At 42.3% G+C, this 24,781-nt stretch overlaps 1 protein-coding gene across 2 annotated transcripts in view; it reads right to left on the bottom strand.

Annotated features, from left to right (window-relative positions):
• LOC145399037 (uncharacterized protein C05D11.1-like) overlaps positions 1-24,781 on the bottom strand; it is a 99,610-nt gene that overhangs the window by 12,120 nt on the left and 62,709 nt on the right. For both annotated transcript variants that reach the window (XM_080271767.1, XM_080271768.1), the window contains exons 8-16: positions 23,420-23,574; positions 21,234-21,333; positions 18,831-19,100; positions 16,140-16,394; positions 10,376-10,567; positions 9,391-9,630; positions 7,577-7,757; positions 3,137-3,243; positions 956-1,092 (exon numbers count right to left, since the gene is read on the bottom strand). In XM_080271767.1, the coding sequence (XP_080127893.1) occupies positions 956-1,092; positions 3,137-3,243; positions 7,577-7,757; positions 9,391-9,630; positions 10,376-10,567; positions 16,140-16,394; positions 18,831-19,100; positions 21,234-21,333; positions 23,420-23,574 (1,637 nt within the window). The remainder of the gene's footprint in view (positions 1-955; positions 1,093-3,136; positions 3,244-7,576; positions 7,758-9,390; positions 9,631-10,375; positions 10,568-16,139; positions 16,395-18,830; positions 19,101-21,233; positions 21,334-23,419; positions 23,575-24,781) is intronic.

Genomic DNA, 24,781 nt, shown 5'->3' with positions numbered 1-24,781 from the left:
GATGGTAGACTGCTGGAACAATGTTACTCCTGCCACTATTCACCATGCCTGGCGTAACATTTTGGAGAGTCTGCCTGGGAACCGTCGCGTGGCGGTACCTGGTAACCCACAGACAGTTGAGGCAGAGGTTGAGGCAGCAGCAGAGGAGGCAAGGCAAATTCCCAGAGCTGGCTTTGCTGATATTACTGGCCAGGATATTCGGGAAATGATACAGCCTCCTCCAGTTACTGCCGATGAAATAACTGAAGAAGATGAGGAAACACAGGAACAGGACATTGCAGGAGAGGATAAGGAGGTTGTTTACTGTATTTTTATTTATTCATTTTTTTATTTTTATTTATTTAATTTATTTATCTTTAACGTAGGCTCCTAATTACCCTATTATCTGGTATATGGTTACCACCCAGCATTGTGAATGGTTTCCTGGGTTACAAGAAACCATTAGACTTGTCACTCAGTGTGGAGCCACTTGATGTGAAAAGAGTAGTAATACAAAGGGGCAGGATGTAGAGAGAGAGAATTAGGAGAGAGGAGATGAGACACAGAAAAAGAATGAAAAAGGTAAGGAAAAAGTTGATAGCACTACACTGAGTGGATGATGGTCACCACCACGTACCACCATCTGGATGTAGCAAGAATAGTTAAAAGTATGTTAAAGTGAAGAAAATAAAACACTCTTCTTCTCATCTCTGGCAGTGTTGACATGAAATGCCTCACTTACACTACAGTTATATGTGACAGTGGTCAAGGAGTTTTCTTCTTCCTATATGGTGCTTACAACCTAAAGGAGTAGAAAGTAAAAACCATTTAGGATATTCATCATCATCATTTTGTTCCATCTAAGGATGGGGTTAGGTAGAATCCAAGAAAATCAGAAAAGAAGAGGTGCAAGCATAGGAGAATTATCAACAATATGTCTCTACAATAAATGGTGTACTTTTACGGGAAGACTCACGTTCTGTCATATGGCGTTTCCTTGTCTGCTATGAAGTTTATCCAAGGTGCTAATGGGCTTTGTTGTGCTGCTAATTTCTCTATACTGGTGGCCATGTGAATTGTGATGTGATCCTTTTGGACAATAGTTCTTCTTACCTTGGAAGAGAAAGAAAAAGCACAGTAACACACTGCAATTTTATGGTAACTAAAAGTAAATACTAGTAATCACATTATCTTTTGTTATCAAACAGACAGGAAACACAAGAATGTGGTACTGTAATAAATGAACTTCAGAATATGATAATGCCATACGACTGGAGCATTTAGAGTAAGCCCTCAAGTAACAAGGGCTCTTTTTCCAACTATTCTGATTTCCATTATAAGAGTTAGGCAGTGATTCAAGCTACAGTCATATGGTATTTGTATTTACATCACGACTTTGCCATTCAAAATAAATTAAAATGATAAAAATATAACGTGTTGTGTTTGCAACTGCATCAGCGTATGCTCTGCAGGCAGGCCTGGATGTGGCAGAGAAAGACAGATTCTCAGATGACTTAATACATAGAGGAAGTGGTATGGGACAGATGATGAAATTGTAGTATTAGGGGGGGGATTTAAATGGCCATGTAGGTGAAGCAGCTCGAGGATATGAAGGAGTACATGGGAGATGTACATACAGTACAAGAAATGAGAAAGGGGAAAGGATACTCGAGTCTGCGGAGACAATAAACATGATTGTGTGTAAAACACATTTTAGGAAATGAGAGAGTACTGTAGGTTGATTACGTACGAGTCTGGGGGAAACAGCAGCCAGATAGACTATTTCCTGGTCAGGAAGGCTGACAAAAAGTTTGTGAGGGATGGTACCAGGTACAGTTATAGGGAGTGAGGAGTGTGTGCAGCAACACAAATTATTGTTATATGACATGGTGCTAAAGGAGTGGGTAATGAAAAAGAGGACCTATGCACTTAGGAAGAAAATATGGAAGTTGAAAAACCAAGAAGTAAGGGATGCCTTCAATAGGGAGATGAGGAGAGTGGTGGATGAACATGAAGAAGTGGACAGAAGTGTTCATGAACAGTAGTTCTGACGACCAACCTCTTGAGAGTTACTGATTCAGTATGTGGATTTGACAAGAGGCCCACCAAGACATAAATGACTTGGTGGTGGGATGAGGGTGTAGAAACTGCAGTTAAAGAGAAAAGAATGCTTTTCCGGGAATGGAAGAAGGGTGGTAACAAAGAGGAATACTTGGCTGCCAAGCACAGGACTAGAAAAGTGGTTTACAGGGCAAAGTCTGAGTCACAGAGACTTTTACTTGATAACCTAAATTGTGTGGAAGGGAAGAATATGATGTCGGCCGTACGCTTCATTGATTTTAGCCTTATTTTCAGTGCTTATTGTACAAATACGGATTCCAAACAACCTGTACGTTGTGGTATAAAGTTTACTGTGACAGAATGAGGCTGTGGTACCAGTGTGTGTGTGTGTGTGTGTGTGTGTGTGTGTGTGTGTGTGTGTGTGTGTGTGTGTGTGTGTGTGTGTGTGTGTGTGTGTGTGTTTTTTTTTTTTTTTTTACTATCTGCCACTACTCATCACACAATATTGCAATTTTATGTTTGCCTCTCACTGTTTGCACATTCTTTGGATTTTTGTGTCTTAAATTAGAGTCTTATCTGACCTGAATAATTTTCTCTATAAGTTTAAAAATTTGTCCAAAACAGTAGTGTTGTCTTATCAAATTGTGATACTGGACAAGAGGTCACTGGATGTTATTTCCTTCCTCTCTCTCCACATGAAATTTCTCTCCAAATGAAAGTGGTGGTGACACATAAGATAGCTGGCTTGTTCACCAACTTCCAACTGCCACCATGCACTATGGGTTGATTTTTAACTGGCTAAGGAACTGGAAAAAAAAAAAAAAAGTAGTAGATACAAAAGACAGGGGTTATACCCTGTTTTAACCTGGTGGTCAAAGGAATGACTATCTCAAAGAAAGGCTGGTGAGGGGATGCCTCTTTTCAAAGAACCTCTCCTCATTACTATATACATGCAGAAATACTGTGACCCCACAGATTAGCACTTGAGTTGCATGGCACACAAGTAAGGGGCAAAGAGGAGGAAGCTGTCCTAGATACCTAGGGTTTTCTTATTTCTCTCTTCCTGTGGCTGAAAAAATGAAATTTAATTGCTTACTTCTTCAATCTCCTGCAGAACTTTGCCCTCTTCTGTATCCAACCTTTTGAGTAGGTCAGTCAGGAACTTCTCTTGCCGCAGCATATTTTGCTGGTTCTGGTTGGTATCTGAAGAAAATATGCATGAGATCAACTTATGACTTTCAATAACTTTATACTACAGAAATATCCCTGTATCCCAGCCTTTCCAAAATTATTAAAGTCTTACAAGACTGCACTGAATTAGTCAGCTAAATAATGGGTACCTAAAACAAATACAACAAACAAGTTATCCACCACAATATTCCACTTAAATTTTGGTATGTTCATTATCCAATGTTTGAAAAGTTATACGAATTAACAAAATATTTTTTCCAATCTCATTTTAAATGTCAGGACAAACTTGCCTAGTCCCGGGCTCCTATGCTCCCCATGGGTCAACACACCGGAGTAGATGATGGATGGATGAATTTTATACAATAAAGTAAAAAATATCCAAACAAATCATAATTAAATAATCTATGCATTGACTAAAAGAATGGAGTACTCTGGTGAAGCCCTAAAGACTGGGTAATGTAGGATCCAGAAGCAAACAGAGAGACTGCATGAAAGTAGGAAGACTATCACACAGTAATCCCACTGAAATAACCTACACATTCAATCACACATAAGCCACTGAGATTCTAGCTCAACCTGACAAGCAAGAACCATTTTCTCTCTCTCACACACACACACACAGAGTTGTGGCATCAGAGAGCAGCATGCATATCACTTCGCTCTGCATTGGCCACCCTTCGCCACAACTGGCCACACCCAAACAGTATCTTTATACAAATCAAGCTCTGTATTAGGTTAAACTAAATGATGTTCTAGCACAGTAGAGCAAGTATAAGCAAAAGTGTTGTCCAAATAATAGAATACATCCAATCAGGGCAGGAATCTGCTGACAATGCATCATCAGCTGGGGGTTACACATCCACATCCACACCACAATGCTCCTTCACTTCCTCATTTGTCAGTCTGTCTTTCCATGTGATTCCACATGCTCCTCTCAAATAACTCATTTCCACTGCTCTCACTCTAGACTTCTGCCCCTTCAACAAGGTCCAAGCTTCACTTCCATATGTTAAAGTTGGTATCATAATACTGTCATGTAGTAACATTTTCACTTCCATGCTCACTTCCCTGTTTCTTATCACTTCTTTCAAGGAACCAGTAACCTTTCTTTCTCGTTGTACCCATTCAAGCACTTCACCCTCTAAATTCCATCCTTACTCATCACACTACCCAAGTACTTGAACACACTTACATTTTCTTCCTTGTTGTACCATTTAAAGCACTTCACCCTCAAAACTTCCATCCTTACTCACACTACCCAAGTACTTGAACGCACTTACATTTTCCATTTCCTCCTCATCTAACCTCACTGTACATTCACTGACTTCACTTTTCTCGAAGACCATAACTTTACTCTTCCCTACATTCACCTTTAGATTTCGTTTCTTAGACACTCTCCCAAACTCATTCACCATGCCTTGCAGCTCCCCTTCATCTTCACTTAATAACACAGTATCATCTGCAAAAAACAGTACAGGGAGTTTCCAAACAATGCCCTCTCTCACCAGAGCCACTCTCACATCAACTGCCCTACCTTGTATCTCTTTTATAACTCCATCCATATACAGTAATCCCTCCAATATCCGACGTAATAGAGCCATAGGCAGGTCCGGATAGTGGTCCTGCCCGGATATTTGGCCCTAGCTTCTGGACTTGTACTTATGGACCCAAACTCAGAAAAACACCTATACAACTCCCTCTGGACATGCATTGCACCTATTTAAGACCCAAATCACACCAATATGGGACATAAAAGACTGAAATAAATGCAAAAGAAGCATAAAATGAGGTTTTTGAGGTAGGTTCATACAATATTAAACATTCTGGGTACTTACAAGTCCCTGGCTCCTGGACTGGTAGTTATGGACCCTAACCTAGCCTAACTCAGAAAAACACCTCCCTACTGCACATGCATAGCACCTAAGACACAGCATATTCACACCAATAAGGGACACAAAAAAGTGAAATGAGGTGTCTGAGGTAAGTATAGCATGGAAAATACAGTAGAGTACAGTTTGAAACATTCTGCCTACTTACAGCAAGTCTATGGCCATCTCAATGAATAACTGCCTCCTCTCAGACTCTGACAGTAAGAAGGATTTCCTGAAGCACTTGCAGTACACTGTTCATGAAGTCTTGCACTGAACTTAGTCATTCGCACTCAGAAGTCCATTCTCTTCACAGTGCACACTCTTGTCAAACTTATGCTCCATTGTAACTTAATAAGTGTTGCACTCTGCACTTTAAGTCTTTCCACTCTTATAACCATTTTCTAAACCAAAAACACACAAGTTAATTTACGTTAAATTTAGTCCAAAAATTGTTTGTCTTTTCACTCACAACTGTAAATCCTTAACACAATGCACAGTTTTTTTCATTGCACAACACTGTAAATTCCCGTGTGGTCTAGTGGAGAGCTCTTGGCGTCTAATCACTGTCAGAGTCTGAGAGTAGCACAGGGAGGTGACCTAGGGGTGCGTCACTGGGTCGTGGTGATGGTGTACCCACTCCAGACGACTCTGAAGACAGACACAAACTCACGTCGAGCGGTGACTCCACCGTGGCTGATGTGCTGGGCTGTGGCTCGGAGCATGAGGGCCTGTCTTGGGGAGGCAACGGAGTGGAGCCAGGGCTGGGCACAGCGGGGGTCATGGGCCTGAAAAAGCTCTCAATCGTTGATTGACGCAAGGAACGACGATTCTGACGATTTATGACGCACTGCCTGAAAGCACGCACTTCCTCCACAAGTCCCAAGGGCCCCATCTCCTTGTCGCTGTCCGGTTGTTCCAGGTAGTCCAGAACGAACTCTAGGTGTTCCCGGAATGCGCTCAGTTTGGGGATGGCTAGAGTTGTGTCATGCTGAGAGGAGTCCGCATCATCGTTGCCGTCCTCGTCGGAATCTTCAAGCTGGGTACTGACACCTGCAACTGAAGATGCGATCTCGATATCAGACAGGGTCTGATACCCAGGATTGCCCTTGTCGTCATCCAACCACTCACGCACGTCGTCCACATCAACATCGTCACCATGCGTATGTAGACGTGCATGGAAGTCATCCATGTCAAAACCTAGGAAATCGTACACCGCATCCGTTCCGAGAAGCAGACGAGACCAACCATTTTCTAGAGCCTTGACAGGGATTTCCTTCCATGCACTGGCCCAGTTGTAAATGGCAGACTTGATGTTGTAGCGGCGAAGGTTTTCCAAAGTCCGCTGGCCTCGCGTGTCCCGTCCCTCCCTGCGCTCGTCCTCGTCCTCGAGAACAACCATCACCTCGTCCAGGAACTTCCGGCGGTATAGGCGCTTCGTTGCCACGATCACTCCTTGGTCCATTGGTTGGATGAGAGCAGTCATATTAGGTGCCAGAAACATGCACCTAATGCGGATATCCTCAGCCACCAAGTCCTTGTCGCACGGGTGGGCAGGTGCATTGTTGAGGAGAAGGAGGGCCTTTACCTGGTCGCGTGGGATTCCCAGTTTCTCCGTCTGGTAATGTATGACCTCCTTGACGAAATGGCGGTGGAACCAGTCTTTGAAGATCTGGGCAGTGAACCATGCCTTCAAAGAATGGTACCAGACGACAGGAAGGACATCCATCACCCCACGAAGACACTGAGGCTGCTTTGTGTGGCCAACAATAACAGGCTTAAGCCGGTGCATGCCGTTAGCATTGGCACAACACAAAGCAGATATCCGTTGCTTGGAGAGCTTGCGGCCAGGTACACACTTCTCCGTCTCCTCGGCTAGAGTGTTCATTGGCAAAGAGCGATAGAATAAACCAGTTTCGTCAGCATTGTAGACTTGACCAAGAGTGAGGCCCTCCCTGTCGATCAAGCCCTTCACCTTGTGCCGAAACTCGTCAACTCCATCCTTGTTAGCGTCCAAAGCTTCGCCATGAGCTTTAAGGTTTGTAAGGCCATGCCGTAACTTAAACGCAACAAGCCAACCCTCGGATGCCTTGAAGTCTAGGGCGTCGTGAAGCCTGGTGAACTTCTCAGCAGCAGCCTTCAGCTCCATACCACGTACCATCACACCAGCAGCACGTTTGTATGGATATTTATTTTTTTCCACCCTCATCCTTCACTCCAAAAGCCTTCCACACCTATACCCATGCATGATGCAGGGGAGGAAGCGAGGGAGGGACGGAGGGGGCAATCACTTAACTGACAGAAAGTGGTGTCCCCTAACCATAAAATAAGTTGCCTTTCAAGACCTGCATCTGAGTGTGCAAAGAACTGCCCACTTTCACCAGATATACTTACACCTTTAAAAAAAAAACTCACGCTTATAACAGTTACAATGAGAAGACATTAAGGATACTGTACCTAGATTAGGTTTGCCTCACCATTTTTAAAGACAACATCATGGAACATGAGTTCCACTAGTTTGGGTCCACTGCGTTTATTCTTGCCAATGGAGTTGATGAGTTTATTTGCCTTGACTTGGACTCGAGAAGCAGTAAACTGACTCTGGAACAGCACCTCTCGCAGCCAATGCACACCACGCTCATATTTTCCCATCTCAACCTGCAAAAGTCAGATCAATGAATGTTGATTTTTGCCATTTTTAATTTATCAACTATACAGTAAATTCTTGAATGCCTTTATCTATACTTATCAGGTAGTGTCTTTTACCACAATAACTTTTGAGAAATACAGTCGACCCTCTGTCCTCGCGGTTCCTCTGTTTGCGGTTCTGATTGTTCGCGGTTAGTCACCAGGGAAACCAAATCACCTTTTTTGAAGTCCAGAGAAAAATGGAAACATTCAAATCGCGCGCCACACGCTGCATACCGCCCGCAGCTCCACCCACGCCACCCCCGCATTGTTTTGAATCTCTCGCGGCAGGCTCTCTCATTCTCAGGTTCCGAGATAATTCGCCGTCAAAACATGGATGATTCCCCGTCAGGGCAATTCGCAACCTGGACGATTCCCCGTCATTCTATAAATATACTTATTTTTGAATAATTAATACTTTAATAACTAATTTTCAAGGGGATCTATCAAAGTCTATGTTCATTCAATAGCATAGGCTTTGGATATCATTTATAAGTTGCATTGCACTTTTAGCCAATAATTAACGTGTTTCTACTTCGCTGTAGTTGACTCTGAATTATATTCTAGCGTCACCCGTAGCTGTCTTCATTAATTTTCATTGGTACTACAACATCCTGGGTATATTTTAAAACGACTCTGAAGAGGTACAAGTATATATTCATCTCAAATGACAATATCCAACGTGCTCTTCTGATCGGCCATAATGGAGGCAAACCATGGGGAAAGATATGGGTAAGCCTCAACGGATGTCACTACATTTATTATAAAAACAATAAACCACCACCACTTTTAAAACTCGTATATTTAAAAGACTATTATAGTATGTAAATAAATGACGGGGAATCGTCCTGATGGCGAAAAGTCCTGACAGCGAATTGTCTTGTTATTGTTGTGACTGCGAATTGACTTGACGGCGAATTGTCCCGAAACCCATTCTCACTGTGACCACGCTTGTGTGTGCTTGTACTCGCTGATCTCTCCGTGACACCATCATTTTATCTACCATGGGCCCTAAGAGAGCAGCCAAGACATCTACTGAAGGCACCCCAAAGCGTGAGAAGAAGGTACTGACCCTGCTGCAGAAGGTAGAATTGCTGGACAATTTACGGGAGGGAAAATCCTGGTAACGGTGGTGGAGGGTGAGGGTGTAGCTGTGACGAGCGGTGCGAGCGGCCATCCACCTATGCAAATAAACTATTTTTTTCATACTTTAATTATAAATAAAGTGTTTATTGACATGTACACAGGGGTTTTCTTTCATTAAAGAAGGAAATGGGGGGCTAGGGGTGTTTTAGGGGGGCACCAATTTTACATGGATTTTTGATCTTCGCGGGGGTCTCAGGCCCCTAACCCCCACGAAGACAGAGGGTCGACTGTACAATATATCACTCCTACAGAGAAAAGGCATTGGGGACAAAAATGTATTTCTGTTCTGCCACAAGTTTCTTCATTCAGCTAAAGAAGCTTTATCGTGAACTGAGTCAGGTTTAAAGTTTGTCCCAAAAATGTTTAGCTCTACTTTACCCTCCTGTATCTCTCCTACTGTCTAAGCATTTACCTCTCCCACAACATTTTTTTTCAGTCTTATTTAGATATTTCTTACCTTTATGACTACCGCAGCATTGGTACAGTAGGATCCACAAGAAAATCGGCGGCTATTGAGGGCCAAGCCCACACTGGCATCCTGCGAGAGTGTGTCAGCAGAAAGTTCTCGCACAACATCTTCATATGGGATGAGAATGTCTCCGCGCAATATAGGGGACTCAAAAATGAGATCCAGCAGCAGTGTGAGGTATGGCCGCTGGGCTGCTGGCACGTATGAAGTATCTAGCACGGCAATCATCTGCAGTAAAGAAGAAAACGTGGCTCAGAGTAATGCCTATCAAGAATCATCTACAGTAAAGATGGCTTAAACTGATGCCCATTCACTCTCACCTGAACTGTCTTGAGTAATCTAGTCCTGGATCCCTCTACTCCTGCTGGGTTATGAATGGATTGGATGATGGAAGGATTGGTGTGATACAGTATATGAGGGTCGATGAGGCAGACAATAAATTCTTGCACACCTAATACCAATAATCATACAAAAAGTTTATCAACTGATGCCTTCATCAATAGGGAAAAAATTTTAACTGCCAGTTCCATATTACCCCCCCTCTGAGGTATAAGGGCCTATAGCTAGGATAGTATGTACAGTAAATTTAACCTCTTCAATCTGATAGCACAGTTTCTTCATAGTCTAAAATTTTATTAACCATCTGAATCCAATGTCTTTTTCATGGTAATCAGGCCACCCTGTGTAACTTTACTATGCTTACAGGAGGCTTTTTGAACTAGAGGTTAGATATGGCCTTCATTAATCCCTTGGTCAGGTCCTCCCTAAGCTGAATAAAATCATCTGGTTGCAGCAAGAATAGCATTAAAGACACCATCAGACTGAAATGGTTTAATTTAACAGACAATTCATTATAACTGGAGCAGTATGATAATCAGAAGCCTTCAAAAACTCCTTTCAATAACAAAGGTCAGTGACTTTAAGTGAAGACTGACTACACAAGCATCCACAACTGCAAACTCTAGAATGTTACCTCAACAAAGTTTGAGTGAACATCATCCAGCTGGAACTTGAAGGGAAGCTGGCTGATCTGAGAAAGACTAGCGGGTAGTGGCTGTGAGGGACTAGTTTCCTTGTGATTGCTGTAGGCTGCCACAGGATGGAAATTAATGCTCTCCACACTGGGAACTGGCACAGACTCCAGCATATCACTTGGGGGTGGCAACTGCAAGAAAAGAAATACTTTTGAGCTATACAGTATACAGTCCAATCTCGCTAAACATGTTTGCTGTGTGATAGATCGTGATAACGATGAACAAAAAGCTAGACCCATTTTCGGAATAACGATGGCGAAACGACAGCAAAGTTGCTAAAACGATGCCTCCCAGCTGTCAGTGCCAAGATGGCCACCCAGCATTTACATTCTCTGTGATCGTATGCCATTTTGCTCCATTTTTGTGCATGAATGGCCACTGAAACATCACTGCTATAGCCAAATACATAGTGAAAGTGCATAACAAATAGTGCAATGTGCAACCTTACGTGAAGTGATAACTTTTTTTGTGTGAAATACTGAAACTTATGACTTGGAATCATGTCTATGATATGTACACAGCCTCCCATTCAGAAAGTAATGTTGCCTCCCAGTCTGGTGACTGAGCCAAGGTAACTGCTAAGTGTTTACACTTGCTGATAGCATGACTTTTGTTCCATTTTGTGCATGAAAGGCCATCAAAACACCACCACTATCACCAAATAACAGTGTATATCTGTAACAAATAGTGCAGTGTGCAATAGTAAGTGAAGTGATAACTATTTTGCCTGTGAATACTGAAACTTGTGGCTTGTAAATCTTGTCCACCGTGCATACACAGACTCCCAGTCAGCTGACTGAGCCAAGATTGCCACCCAGTGTTTACATTCGCTGTGATTGCCTGCCTTTTGTTCCATTTTTTACATGAATGAAAGGCCAGTAAAACACCACTGCTAATGCCAAACGACAGTGCTAGTGCATAACAAACAGTGCAATGTGTGATATTAAGTGAAGTGATAATTTTTGTGTGCATGAACGACTGACACTTATGACTTGGAAACTATGTATACTGTGCATACACAGCCTCCCAGTCAGCTGATAATGGTGCTTCTTAGTTAGGTGATTGATCCCATTGTTTACATTCACTATGATTGTCTGTCTTTCATTCCATTTTGAGCATCAGATGCCATTGAGACACCACTGTTAATGCCAAAGAACAGCACCAGTGTATAACAATTAGTGCAGCAAGTAATTTTAAAGTGAAGTGAAAACTTTCTGTGTGTGAATTACTGAACTTGTGACTTGGAAACTATGTCCGAAAAGTATGTTACCCCTCGTGGAAAGCATGGTGGTAATGATGGGCATCGAAGGCAAGCCTCTTTTTTTTTTTCTCTTTTCTTTTTTTAATAAATATATGGTAATAGGCCTCCCCCCTATTCCCACTGAACCCATGTTATATCAGCCTCAGTATATGAGAAATTGCTATACGATGGGTTTTCACTTGACATAACCTGATCTTATAGTGAGCTGTGACTGTAATGGAGAAATGGATCAGGATGATGATGATGATGAAGGCTGTAGTATTATTTTCCACTGGTAAATCAAGTAGGCAAGATCCAGATGATGTGTAGGAGAGTGTATAAGCATACTTATCAACAGTTACATATCCATTCACTCATGACTCACAGATTTAAAATTCTTGGCTTCACCGCACAGGCAAAACATTAACAAATTATATGTTCTTAAAGATACTTCAAAAATCTATCTATCTATTGCCAGACGCCTCAATCCCTTTTGGGGTTCTACTCTGATGGCTCTGTAACTATTTCTTCTACTGATAAAGCAGATCCCTTCACTCAGACTTTCTCCTCCAATTCCACCATAGACGATACTGGTGCTGTTCCTCCATCACTTCCCCCCCTCAGACTTCCTCATGTCTGACATTAAAATTTCTTCAGCTGATGTACTTTCTGTCATCACTGGCATCAATACTAACAAGGCATATGGGCCTCATGGGGTCCCTCCTGCTGCCCTCAAGAACTGTGCTTCTGTGATTACATCCTGCCTGGGTAATCACTTTCGCCTTTGTCTTTCAACTTGTACCTTTCCTTCTTGCTGGAAGTTTGCTCTCATTCAGCCAGTCCCAAAGAAGGGTGACCATTCTCAACCTTCTAACTATCACCTAATTGCTTTAACATCCTGTGTCTCAAAAGTTTTTGAGTCTATTCTTAACAGAAAAATTTTAAAGCATCTTTCCTATCATAACCTTCTTTCTGATCGTCAGTATGGGTTCCATCAGGGACGCTCCACTGGTGATCTTCTCACCTACCTTTCAGACTCCTGGTCCTCCTCCTTTCAGGATTTTGGCAAAAGCTTTGCCACTGCACTTGACATCTCAAAGGCTTTCGATCAAGTCTGGCATAAATCTTTAATATCCAAACTGCCCTCTTATGGTTTCCATCCTTTTATCTGTGCCTTCATCTCTACCTTCCTTTCTGGTCATTCCATAACTGCTGTTGTAGACGGCCATCATTCTTCTCCTAGATCTATCAATAGTGATGTTCCTCAGGGCTCTGTCCTATCACCAACTCTTCCTTTTATTCATCAATGACCTTCTAAGTTGTATGTCTAACCCTATCCATTCATACGCTGATGATTCCACCCTTCACCTTTCCATTTAGTTCTCTTAACGTCCATCTCAGCAGTTATTTCAACAAACAAGGGATGAGGCTATGGCACACCTAATGTCTGACTTGGCTCATATCTCTAACCGGGGTAAAAATAATCTTGTTGTATTTAATGCATCAAAAACTCAATTCTTACACCTACCAACCCTACAAAATCTTCCACAGGAGTACAGTAATGCTGGGAACACTACTAATACAAAGTAGCGGCACTCCCATTCCTGTTACTAGCTCAAACAAGTAGTGACGTTACTGGTTTTGCTACTCGATACGAAATGTAGCGGTGCTCCCGCTCAGGCTACTTTGGATAAGAAAAAGGTATGCGAAGGAAATGTTTAAAAAAATCTGTGATACAGCAATACACTATACAGTAATCCCTTAATTCACACAAGGGTTATGTTCCCAGACCCTTCGCATGTGGTAAATTCACGTATACATTCTGCCTATGTGTGCACGTAATTACGCATGTGTATTAAGTGTATTACATCTGAATAATACTGATTATGCACTACATACATCATATAAACTAGCATAAAGTATGAAAAACAACAAAATTGTAAGAAATTTAACACTTACTGAAAAATGACAAGCACAGGCATAGGTGGAGACACTTTAGCACAGTCTGGTGCATTAGCCCTCACTGCCTCCCGTATGCTACGTTTTGCCTTCTTTATTGTACGAACAGTTGACTCATTCACCCCAAACATAGGGTTCTGAGACAATTCCCTGTAAAGTCAATTCACCGTCAAAACATGGACGATTCCCCGTCAGGACAATTCGCATCCTGGACGATTCCCCGTCACTCTATAAAAATACTTATTATTGATTAATTAATACTTTAATAACTAATTTTCTGGGGGACTGAATAGCTCATGTAAGTAAAAAACTAGTGTACTGTACTTGCTAAATAAACTGGTATGTAAATAAATGACGAAGAATCGTCCTGACGGCGAATTGTCGCCAACATTCCTTCCCTAGGTTTGTCCAACACTTTAACTTTCTCTATCAGCGACATCACTTTATGAGTCCGCTTTGGTGTGTTACCACATGCATCACTAGCACCACGCCTAGGCCCCATGTTGACAAACAAGGCAAGCAATCACTGGAAGGTAGAAAAATAAGCCACAAATAACGATTCGCCAGTCACGCACGGTTTGACCATCAGATTCTATCTGACTGTGTGGTGCGTGGTAGACCAACCGCCCACACACACACACACACAGACACACACACATGTATGCGCACTGGCAGCGGGTAGGCATTTTTATATTTTATTTCTCTCATATGTTAAAATTATTTATTTGAATACTATAATTTTATGTTTTAATTACTGTACGAAAATTCGTGGATAACCGAAATCGCGTGAAAAATGTTTGCTTGAATTACAGGATTACTGTATACTGTTTAGATAACATGAGTCAGTCTGAGTGGTTATGTACCTATAGCCCGACGCCCTAATCCCGCGAAGGGTGGCCAGAGACAAAACGCCTCCTTCACTCTGTTACCGACCATTTACTGCCCTCCCCCCAACTCACTCCCCCCTCCCTCATATACCTTTCAACTCCATCCCTCCTCCTTATCCTCGGTCTCCCCATCCCTCTCCCTCCCTCCACTTCACCTACATACACACTCTTAGTCAGTCTTTCAATCTCCATTCTCTCAACATGTCCAAACTACCAGTGTATTTCTCCTAATTTTCTCAATCACATCCACCCCACAACATTCTTTCACTTCTTCATTCGCCAACCTGTCCCTCCATGTCATTCCACGTGCTCCTCTCAGGTAACTCATTTCCACTGCTCACACTCTTGACTTGTTCCCCTCTGGCGAAGTCCACGCCTCACTTCCATATGTCAGGGTAGGAATTATAATACTATCATGCAGTGACTTGTTAACTTCCATACTCACCTTTTTCTCATCACCGCTGTCAGCGAACCAACAACCTTCCTTCCCTGCCGTACCCTTTCAAGCACTTTGTCCCCAAAACTGCCATCCTTACTCATCACATTACCCAGATACTTGAATGCACTCACATTCTCCATATCCTCACCATCCAACCTCACTGTGCATTCTGTGACTTCATTCCTCAAAAACACCATAACTTTACTCTTGTTTACATTAACTTTCAGATATCACTTCTTACACACTGTCCCAAATTCATTCACCAAACCTGCAACTCCCATTCATCTTCACTCAACAATACTGTATCATCAGCAACCAGCAACACCAGAACCTTCCACACCTCACCCTCATTCACTAGAGCCACCCCCACATCCACTGCCCTACCTTGCACCTTCTTTGCAATCTCATCCATGTATATATCAAACAGCCATGGAGACATCATACATCCCTGTTTCAGTCCCACATTTAGATAAAAGAACTCACTCAGCTCACCACCCACTCGCACTGTAGCCCTCCCTCCCTCGCACATACTCTTCACAGCACTCAGCAATTTCCCCTCCACTCCATATAGTCTTAATTCCTTCCACATACCTTGCCTATCTACCCTGTCATATGTTTTCTCCAAGTCCATGAAGGCAGTATACACTTTCTTTCCCTTCTCTAGATACTTCACTAAACATCTTAGAACAAATACCTGATCCACACACCCTTTTCCCTTCCTAAATCCTCCTTGTTCTTCTTCAACTAGCTTCTCTATTGTATGCCTAACCTTATCAATAAGTATTCTACCATATATTTTTCCAATCTTACTAAGACGGCAAATACCCCTATGGGTACCACATACTTCTCTCTCCCCTTTTCCTTTGTATATAGGAATAATTATACCTAATTTCCAGTCCTCTGGAACCCTTCCCTTTTCCCAAGCCAATCTACACAACTTTCATATCCACTCCACAACACTCTCACCCCCATACTTCGGCATTTCACCATACACTCCATCAATTCCTGGGGCCTTTCCCATCTTGATCTTCCCAAAAAAAAAAAAAAAAAAAAAAAAAAAAGCAAGGAGCCTGATCTGAAATTTTAAATGTAAGTTTATATCTGGGGAAAAAAAAAAAAAATCCTGCTTACAATCAACCATGATAATACATTAAACCAAAATTTCCCTTTATACTGACCTCATTAGTTTCTTTAGCTTTCTCGACTTTCTCTTTCCACATCTTTAGTCCCTCCTCTCCCAATTCTGCCTTCCTGGCCTCCACTCGGGCCTTCTCCTCCTCCTCCAAGCGAGTAGACTCTGCAATGGATGGGATGCCTCTGACAGTAACAGATGGGGCATCAGTGAGGTAGAGACACAGCAGATCCACCCAGTACTGGCATGGCTCCCGTAGTAGGTGCTCATACCAACTCTTCTTGTTTAATCGCATATCAAGCTGTCAGAGGAATCAGGATCAGTGCATATTACATATCAGTATGGTACAGTATGAAAATAACAGAGCATTCCTGGGAAGGACTTATGAGCAAATGAACAGAAAGTTTAACACTGAAAAAAAAAAAAAAATAAATAAATAATTAAAATAAAATACAGTAAAACCTCGATATAACGGACTTCAATAAACCGGATTTCGCTTTTATTGGACTCGAGGAGCTACCGGACTAAATTCCTATATATCGGGAAAAGTCCGATTAAGCCAGAAGCAGTCCGGACTGCCTGAACACTTCAGGTATGCTCACCACAATAAGGTAAATAAAAGATGTTTATCATTGTACAGTACAGTATTATTATATATATTATACCATTTGATTAATGTAGTGAAGTTATAATGCAGTACAGTACTGCACTGGTAGTCAAAACAGTTTTAAAATGTTCATACGATCCGGACTAACGTCTGACATATCGGAAAAAGTCCAGATTAGCAGGGGGAAGCCCGGATGTCGCTTTTATCGGAATTTTGCGTTTTTCGGACAGGCTTGGGCCCCAATTAGTCTGTTATAGTGAGGTCTTACTGTAAATACTGTACTTCAAATACAATGAATAATCTTCACATGGCTCAAATTTGGCTTTGGGTTGTGACACTGTTACCATATCATAGAAATGTATACCTGATCTTTAACATTAAAACTATTTAAATAGTACATAGTGTAGAGGTAAACAGTACTTTGCAAGACTAACTTGAAAAAATACATACCAATATATTTCTAAGAATAATAAAGTCACTGTCAGCATTTAAAAAAAAAAAAAAATCTTTGCCACCATAAACGAACATTGTGAAATCAGACCAAACAGAATCGTATGCATTAGGTGTTGGCAAGGACTGTCATCCATACTGTAAAAACCGAAACTGAAAAGTATCATCAAGATAAAGCTGACTTATGGTATGTGGTAGGGAGGGGGGAGCTGGCTGCAGTTATGAGTAATATGACTGGTCAGAAGAATGTCAATGATAAACCAGCTTCTGTACCTGATGCCCAACTGGCTTCTGATTTTGTTTCATTCGTCACAACTCAGATACCGTAACTCAAATATGAAACAAATCAGACAATACTTCTTTCAGTCAGGATTTTTCAATTGAATTCTAATTACGGTGCATAAGATGCCATTTGCTTTAATAATTTCATCCACTAAATGAAAACAAAGTTAAATGTTACATTAGAACTCTTGTTATACCGTAAAACCTGCTTCCAAGGGATTAGGTGTGATAAGCTAACCCTGTGCCTTCTTTACCCCTGCACAGCTGTTGACTTTATACATGGGTTTTATTAGCCCCTGTGTACAGCTCTCATGTGTCAGGAGGCTCCCCACATACAGCTCTTTTCAACAAGGTGGAGTCAAAAGCTTTTCATCTCGTTAACACTCCTCCTCTTACTGGCTCCCTTCCACCTCTATCTTTGCCACACTACTGCATGTTTATCTCTTTTCTATAGCTAGGTGTACTTCAATGGTCACTGATCCTCTGAACTGTCTGCCTGCATCCCTCCACCACTACAGCGTGCACATAGCATCTGTCTAGGAACAAACTCTCATCCTTTTTCTGTCCAACTTTCTAATGCAAGAATTAACCATTACTCTGAGTTCTTCATGTATGCAACAGGTCAACTCTGGAACTATCTCCTTCTGTCTATATTTCCTATTGCCTATGACCTCCAGTCTTTCATATGCAACGTGTCCAGGCAAATCGAAATGAATGGATCTTGAATTTGCCTCTGTTGTCTTGATTTTGCTTTTCCTTGGAGGGAACAATCTTCCTTCTTCCTTGGGGGGGGAGGAGGGACTTGATCCAGTCAATATGTCAGTTACCAGATGAAAGCAAAACATACGGTAGACTTATCCGTAGTAGCAAACAGATGTTTCTTAGACGGCATCTGTGCAGTCCGAGAAACGTGCCCTGCTCTAGCCCTTACTTAAGAAGTCTGGTAATGATGTTGACAGCATGCTAAACTTTTTTCCTGTCTCCAACTTGCCATTCTTGTCCAAGATTACTGAGTGAGGTATACTACATGAACTCATTCCAGTGATCTTATACTGATGTATTCTGCCCACTTGGTCGGAGGGGGGGGGGGGGACTGCAGGCATGGAGGGATATCAGTTTTTATTTTTCTCCCAGCTCGGTACAGGTTAAGGAATTAAGCCTTAGTAATGAGGAAAGAATGAGTCTCCTTGGTTACTAGTTAAATCAGCCCTCCAAGCCAACAACATCTGGCAGGCAAGTGAGTGAAAATGACTTAGGGATCTTAATTAGGCTAGCCAAGAGCTGCTACATGGGTGTACCTTAAAGACTGAGAATAGTAGTTATGGTGGTGAAAGCATTACAAAGCTTGACAGAGTGTTAAGAGTGTGTGTATGGTGGAAACGGTTCCTCATAACTTACATCATCACAAGATTCCCCATACAGAACATCACCAATAATGTGGTCTGCAATGGTGTCATGGGGTGAAGTCTCAAGGCGGCTGTCTTGTCTCAGGATGAGGTTTGATAGGATATCTTTCATCACTTGCATATCCACCTTCTCCTCACCATTAGCTATCTTTCCAAGGGTCTTCATGAGCAAAGGTTTGATTTCATCTACCTTTTGTCTTGGAACTCCACTGAATTCGAAGTAGCAAGCTGAGACTGAGTTCTCATAGCAACTATGATAAACCTGTTGGAAATTTAAACTAATTTATTCTTCTATGGAATATCACTGCAAGTACAGTATATGTAAAGTACAATATCAATATCAATGCTTCACTGTATTACAATTCTTATCACCTCTATCTGTAATAAGGGTCTCTCCTGACTATATACAGTTTAGAATTCCCTACTAAAAAATTAAAAGAAAGGAAATAGTACTCAACAGTTATCGTCGTCATCAACTGGACCTCCTTTCCCAACCTAGGGCAGGATGAGGAGTAACAATGTTCAGACAGCCCAAGTTTGCCCACTCAAATGGGCCATGCATCCACTCACTCAACATTCAAGCCCCTGGAATCCTGGCTCTATCTGATATGCCAAAAACTTTCACTCACATTCTGTAGCTTCACATAAACATATCCGACAGAGTCAATCCAAAAGCTGTCGTGTTAAAAATGGGTGCCAAATCCCTCATCATGCACTTCTTCACAAAACATTCATCCAGCCAGCTCGATCTCATCAGTCCCCTAGCCTCACCAACTTCCATACCTCTGTTCCTCACACACTCATTCACCATATCCCTCAACCTTCATGGCCTACCTCACCTCCTCCCTCCAAACTCCCTCAGATATACCTTTTTCAAAGCTCTATTGTTACCCAGTCTCTCCTCATGACCATACCATCTCAGCACACTCTCTTCGATTCTGGTGTCCACAGACTTTCTCACTCCGTATCTTTCATGAATCACATTATTTTGTATCCTATCCACTCTCTGTACTCCACATACATTCCTCAGCAGGCCCACCTCCACTGCTCTCACTCTTGACCTTTCATTTTCATGCCACACCATAGCCTCACATCTATATGTTATAGTTGGCAATAAGACCCCTTCATGTAAGTCTTGTGTAGTTGCAACACTCAAGCCTCTGTTTCTTATCAGGGCCTTCATAGCACCAGCTACCTCTCTCCCTTATGTAATTCTACTTTCCACTTCTTTTGCACATTTTCCTCTCTTTTTTATCACTGTAATCAGACATTTGAACTCTCTCATTAATTCCAGTCTCTCTCCATTCACTGCAACATCACACTGGGAGTCACCTTCTCTCTCGATTACCATCACTTTACTCATTTCTACATTTACTCTCACGGCACAATGCTCACAGACATCAGCAAAACTCTGCACTAGTCTACCAAACTCTTGTCCGGTATTTGCAAGTAGCACTGCATCATCAGCATACAACAAATTTGAGATATTCCAGCCATCATCATTCATTACCAATGTCATCCCTCTCTCCATTAATTGTGTTTTTACGTCTCTCATACCCCCATCCATATACATATTGAACAACCATGGGGACATCACACAACCCTGTCACACGCCCACACTGATCGTGAACCATTCACTTAGTTTTTTTTTTTTTTTCTTTTTGTCCGACTCTGGGCATAGGCTTCACAGCCTGTTCCCAAGGCCCATAGTCCTCCTACATACCATACACCTCTATATGTCACCACTTCAGTGCTAACACCCACCATCCATATTGAATACATGCTAAGGCTGTCTCATACAGGACTGGTGTAATGGTATTAGCGGGGGTATTTTTACGACATGTCGGCGGGTCTTCTGGTAGATCGGTAAAGTCTGCTTTTATGAAAATCAAATCCATAAACTGTTCCCTGCTCCAACGGGGATTTGAACCTGGGTCCGATAGGACTGCACGCCACCTCTCCACCAATCGAGCCACCGCCTTCCCCTGAATAGATGCCCATTAACCTCACTACCAACATAATACTCCTCACTGCGCCTAGCAGCTTACCATCTACACCATACATGTGCAAAACCTTCCCTGTCTACTTTGTCGTATGCTTTTATCAGATCCATAAATGCCACTTGTGAGGCAAATGAAGGTCAACATGAACCATGCTGCAAGATTCAAGTGAGTTACAATTTAAACTGGTTATAAAACAATGACTCAGGGGAGGTAAACTGCCTTATAAAGAATCGGCCTGGCAGGGGTTAAGACACCCAAATGGTAATAAGCAGGATATAAAATGACCCCATTAACTCTTTCAATACCATACTGTACTAGTTATTTTATTTAGGAAGATAAATCCCAGTGGTGAAGGAATCAATTCACTGATCACCAAATCAAAAAGCTCTTACACTGCTAGCCAGAGGGTCAACTACTTCCACAAAGACACTGGGCAGAGGGGACACTGATGAATGAGTAAGGTACTCCATCAACACACCCATGCTCATCAACCTGCCAATATAGAAATCATCGTTATTACCTTCATTCTGACCTTTTCTTCCATAAGAAAAAACAAATATTGTACCTCGTTATGCAACAACACAGCATGGATATTAAGTTATAATTATAGAACTTTCCATCTATGTTTTCATTTAACCACTTCAGCCACCAGAGGACATATTTTTTGCAATGTCTGTCAACTGTGGACATTTTATTCTGCTTAGGAATAAATGGGGGTGCCCATCATCCACCCACTTAATGCAGTGGCACTCTGTTTTAGGATAGCTCTACACTGAGTGGCAAGCCAAATGATTTCCTGTACACCAAGAAGGCATTTACAGTGCTGGGTGATAACATTATAACCAACTGACATGTGTTCCCTATGTGACAAGAAGTGGGTTGGCAGAGGGTTAGTGCCCCTCCCCGGAAAACAATTAACTAAAAATACGAACAAGAAGCCTCAGAACAGGACTGACCAAAAGATGACGACTAAGGACTGAACAAAGAACATGATACGGATGGCGATGTGGAATGTAAGGAGTGCAAATGATGAGGTGAAAGAGAGAGAGATTGTCCAGGTGCTTAAGGGTGCGAAAGTGGATGTATGTGGATTAAATGAAACTAAATGGAGAGATGAGAGTGTAAGAGACTGGGAGTATGGATGGGGTATATGTGTGGGAGTAGGTGAGAATGAGAGGGCAAAAGAAGGAGTGTGTATTGTTGTGAGTAACAGATGGATAGGGAATATATAAGAGTATGGATCAGTTGGCTCAAGGATTGTGTGGGTTTGACTGAAGCTTGAACTACAAATGTGGGCAATTGTGTGTGTGTATGCATCAGTGCAAGATAATGCAAGCAGACTGAGAGAAGAGTTCTGGACAAATGTGGAAGTGTGCATGGGAAAGTTTGAAAAGAATGAGAGAGTATTTTTCATTGGTGATATGAATGGTACAGTAGGGAATGTGAAGATGGATGGAGTAGTTGGTGAGTGGGGTGTGCCTGCTGAGACAGATGAGAATGGCCGTGCTTTAGTGGACATTTGTGCCAGGAGGGAGTTGGTGACAGCCAATAACCTCTTCAGGCACAAAATGATCCACAGGTATACATCGCGAGTGATGAGAAGGGTTGATGATGAACTGAATGAAAGGAAGGCAATGATTTATTATAGGTGTGTGGATGAAAGGATGCGAAGGTGTGTAATGGATGCAAGAGCATATAGAGGTTGGGGGAGTGGACTTTCTGACCACCACCACAGGTGGTCAGAATCAAGGTCCAAGTAAAATGGAGAAATACATCCACTGCAAATTAACTTAGGACCTACACACACAGAATTGCTATGGGAGAGTTGTCTGTCTTCGCTTTCTGTTTCCATCTCTTCCAAGTGAATTTTTTGGGCAAGAAGTAACTGGCAACTCCTCTGGTGTTGGCAGGAGGTGGTGAAACACTCAGCATGTCAGTGCTTGCCCAGAAGCGAGAGTGGGAGTATATGTTCCATCGCTCCGAGCTTGCACCTCCCTCTTTTTTTTGTATGCATTACTGTTTGCCCTGTTATTTTCCTAAAGTCCAGTTGTCATGCCTGGAAAGTACTGCTCAAGGGATGAGAGGGTCCCTATCATTGCACGGAGGCAGGATAACGTCCCTATCAACATGATTTGTGAACGTACTGGATGTGCAAAGTCGACCGTCTTGAGAAAGAGGGGTGTGAGCTGGGAGCAGGACAGTGAAATGGCAAGGGACAGGGTGACATGGAGGTGATTTGTTTGTGGCCACCCTGTATGGGATTATGGTGTTTGGCAATTGATAGATATAGATAGATAGACAGACCTCCCTTAACCCCTTCAATTCTGTGATGAATTTCTCACTTTAGTCTTGCTATCCCTAGATGATATGATTCAGTGGCTTATCTTTCACTGTACCCATGTTACAACCACATGATTTTATTCAACTCAAGTACCAATGGCATTCACTGGGGCTATATCTAACCCCTCCTGTCTGAAAGATTTCCCTTGAGTTGAGTACCTGCCTCTGAAAGCTGCTACAATAAAATATAAAATTAAAATATCAGAGTGAAGGGGTTAACAAGTAGTGATAAGCTTACTGTTTTATTGCTGTGACAGCCGAGGGTCCCCGCCATGACATCAGGACGAGGCCAGTGTCTTCGGTGTCACTGGGATACTGTACAAGCTCATCCACAGAGGCTTCTAGGGGCGGCACTGGACTCTGCCAAGGCCTTGTGAAAGGACCACGCTCTCCCTGAAATATATAGTGCATACTCTGAACAAAAAGAAAGTTAAATACATCAGAAAGTAAAATGCTGTCAAATCTTTGGGATGGGATGCAAGGAGGGGGGTAGTGCATTCAGCCAGGGCCTCATGTACAAACTGCATTCTCCTTGAAAATACTGCACACACTAACAAAAAGCCAAAGAAACTTCATATTGAAAAGGTCAACTCTTTGAATGTCATGACATAATTACTCTTAGTACTGTACTCCTGATAGCCCAAGAATATTTTATTCTACTTAAGAAAGAGACTGCAAACCTGAGAGGCTAAATACAGCATTCATCATCTCCTTTACTTTCATTGGGCTCTTATCTTAAAAATTATCAATAAATCAGTCAAATGTCACCATGCTTCATCTTAAAGAAATCCCCATAGTGAAGGTGGCCATGATACAGCTGATGTTTTTTATGGACTAGAAGCTAAACCAAGAACCAAAACCAGCAACGAACTCCCCAAGAGTTGCTGGAAACTGTTGGGAGAAAAGGAAACCTGAGATGTATACCATCTTTCTAGCCGTGTAATGCTATCTATCTATCTGTCTATCTATAGCCAGATGCCTTAATTCTGTAAAGGGTGGCCACACACAAATTGCCTCAATGTCATCTTGTCCCTTGCCAGATCGCTGCCCTCCTCCCAGCTTAGACCCCCCCTCTCTCATATACCTCTCCATTCCATCCCTCCATCTAATCCTTGGTATCCCTTTCCCTGTCCCCCCCCTCCACCCCACTCACACTCTCTCCTCATTAGTCTCTCACTCTTCATCATCTTCACATGGCCATATCATTTCAATCTATTTCTCCTAATGTTTTTTATCACATCCACACCACAAAGTTCCTTCACTTCCTCATTTGCCAGCCTGTCTCTCTCTGTAACTCCACATACTCCTCTCAAATAGCTAATTTCCACTGTTCTCACTCTTGACTTGAGTCCTTCAAACAAGGTTCAAGCTTTGCTTCCAAGGTGGAGGGATGGAGTTGAGAGGTATATGAGGGAGAGGGGGGGGGTGAGTTGGGGAGAGGGTAGTCAAATGGTGGGTGACAGAGCGACTTGGAGGCGTTTTGTCTGCGGCCACCCTTTGCAGGATTAGGGCGTCGGGCTATAGATATATAGATAGATCATAATATTATACTATCATGCAGTGCTTTTTTTACTTCCATGTGCATCAGCATATAATGCTC

Source organism: Coenobita brevimanus, chromosome 47, assembly GCF_032717465.1.
Source record: "Coenobita brevimanus isolate Jiangsu-jjx chromosome 47, ASM3271746v2, whole genome shotgun sequence".
Classification (NCBI taxonomy): domain Eukaryota; kingdom Metazoa; phylum Arthropoda; class Malacostraca; order Decapoda; family Coenobitidae; genus Coenobita; species Coenobita brevimanus.
This window is presented reverse-complemented; position numbering and strand designations above follow the sequence as displayed.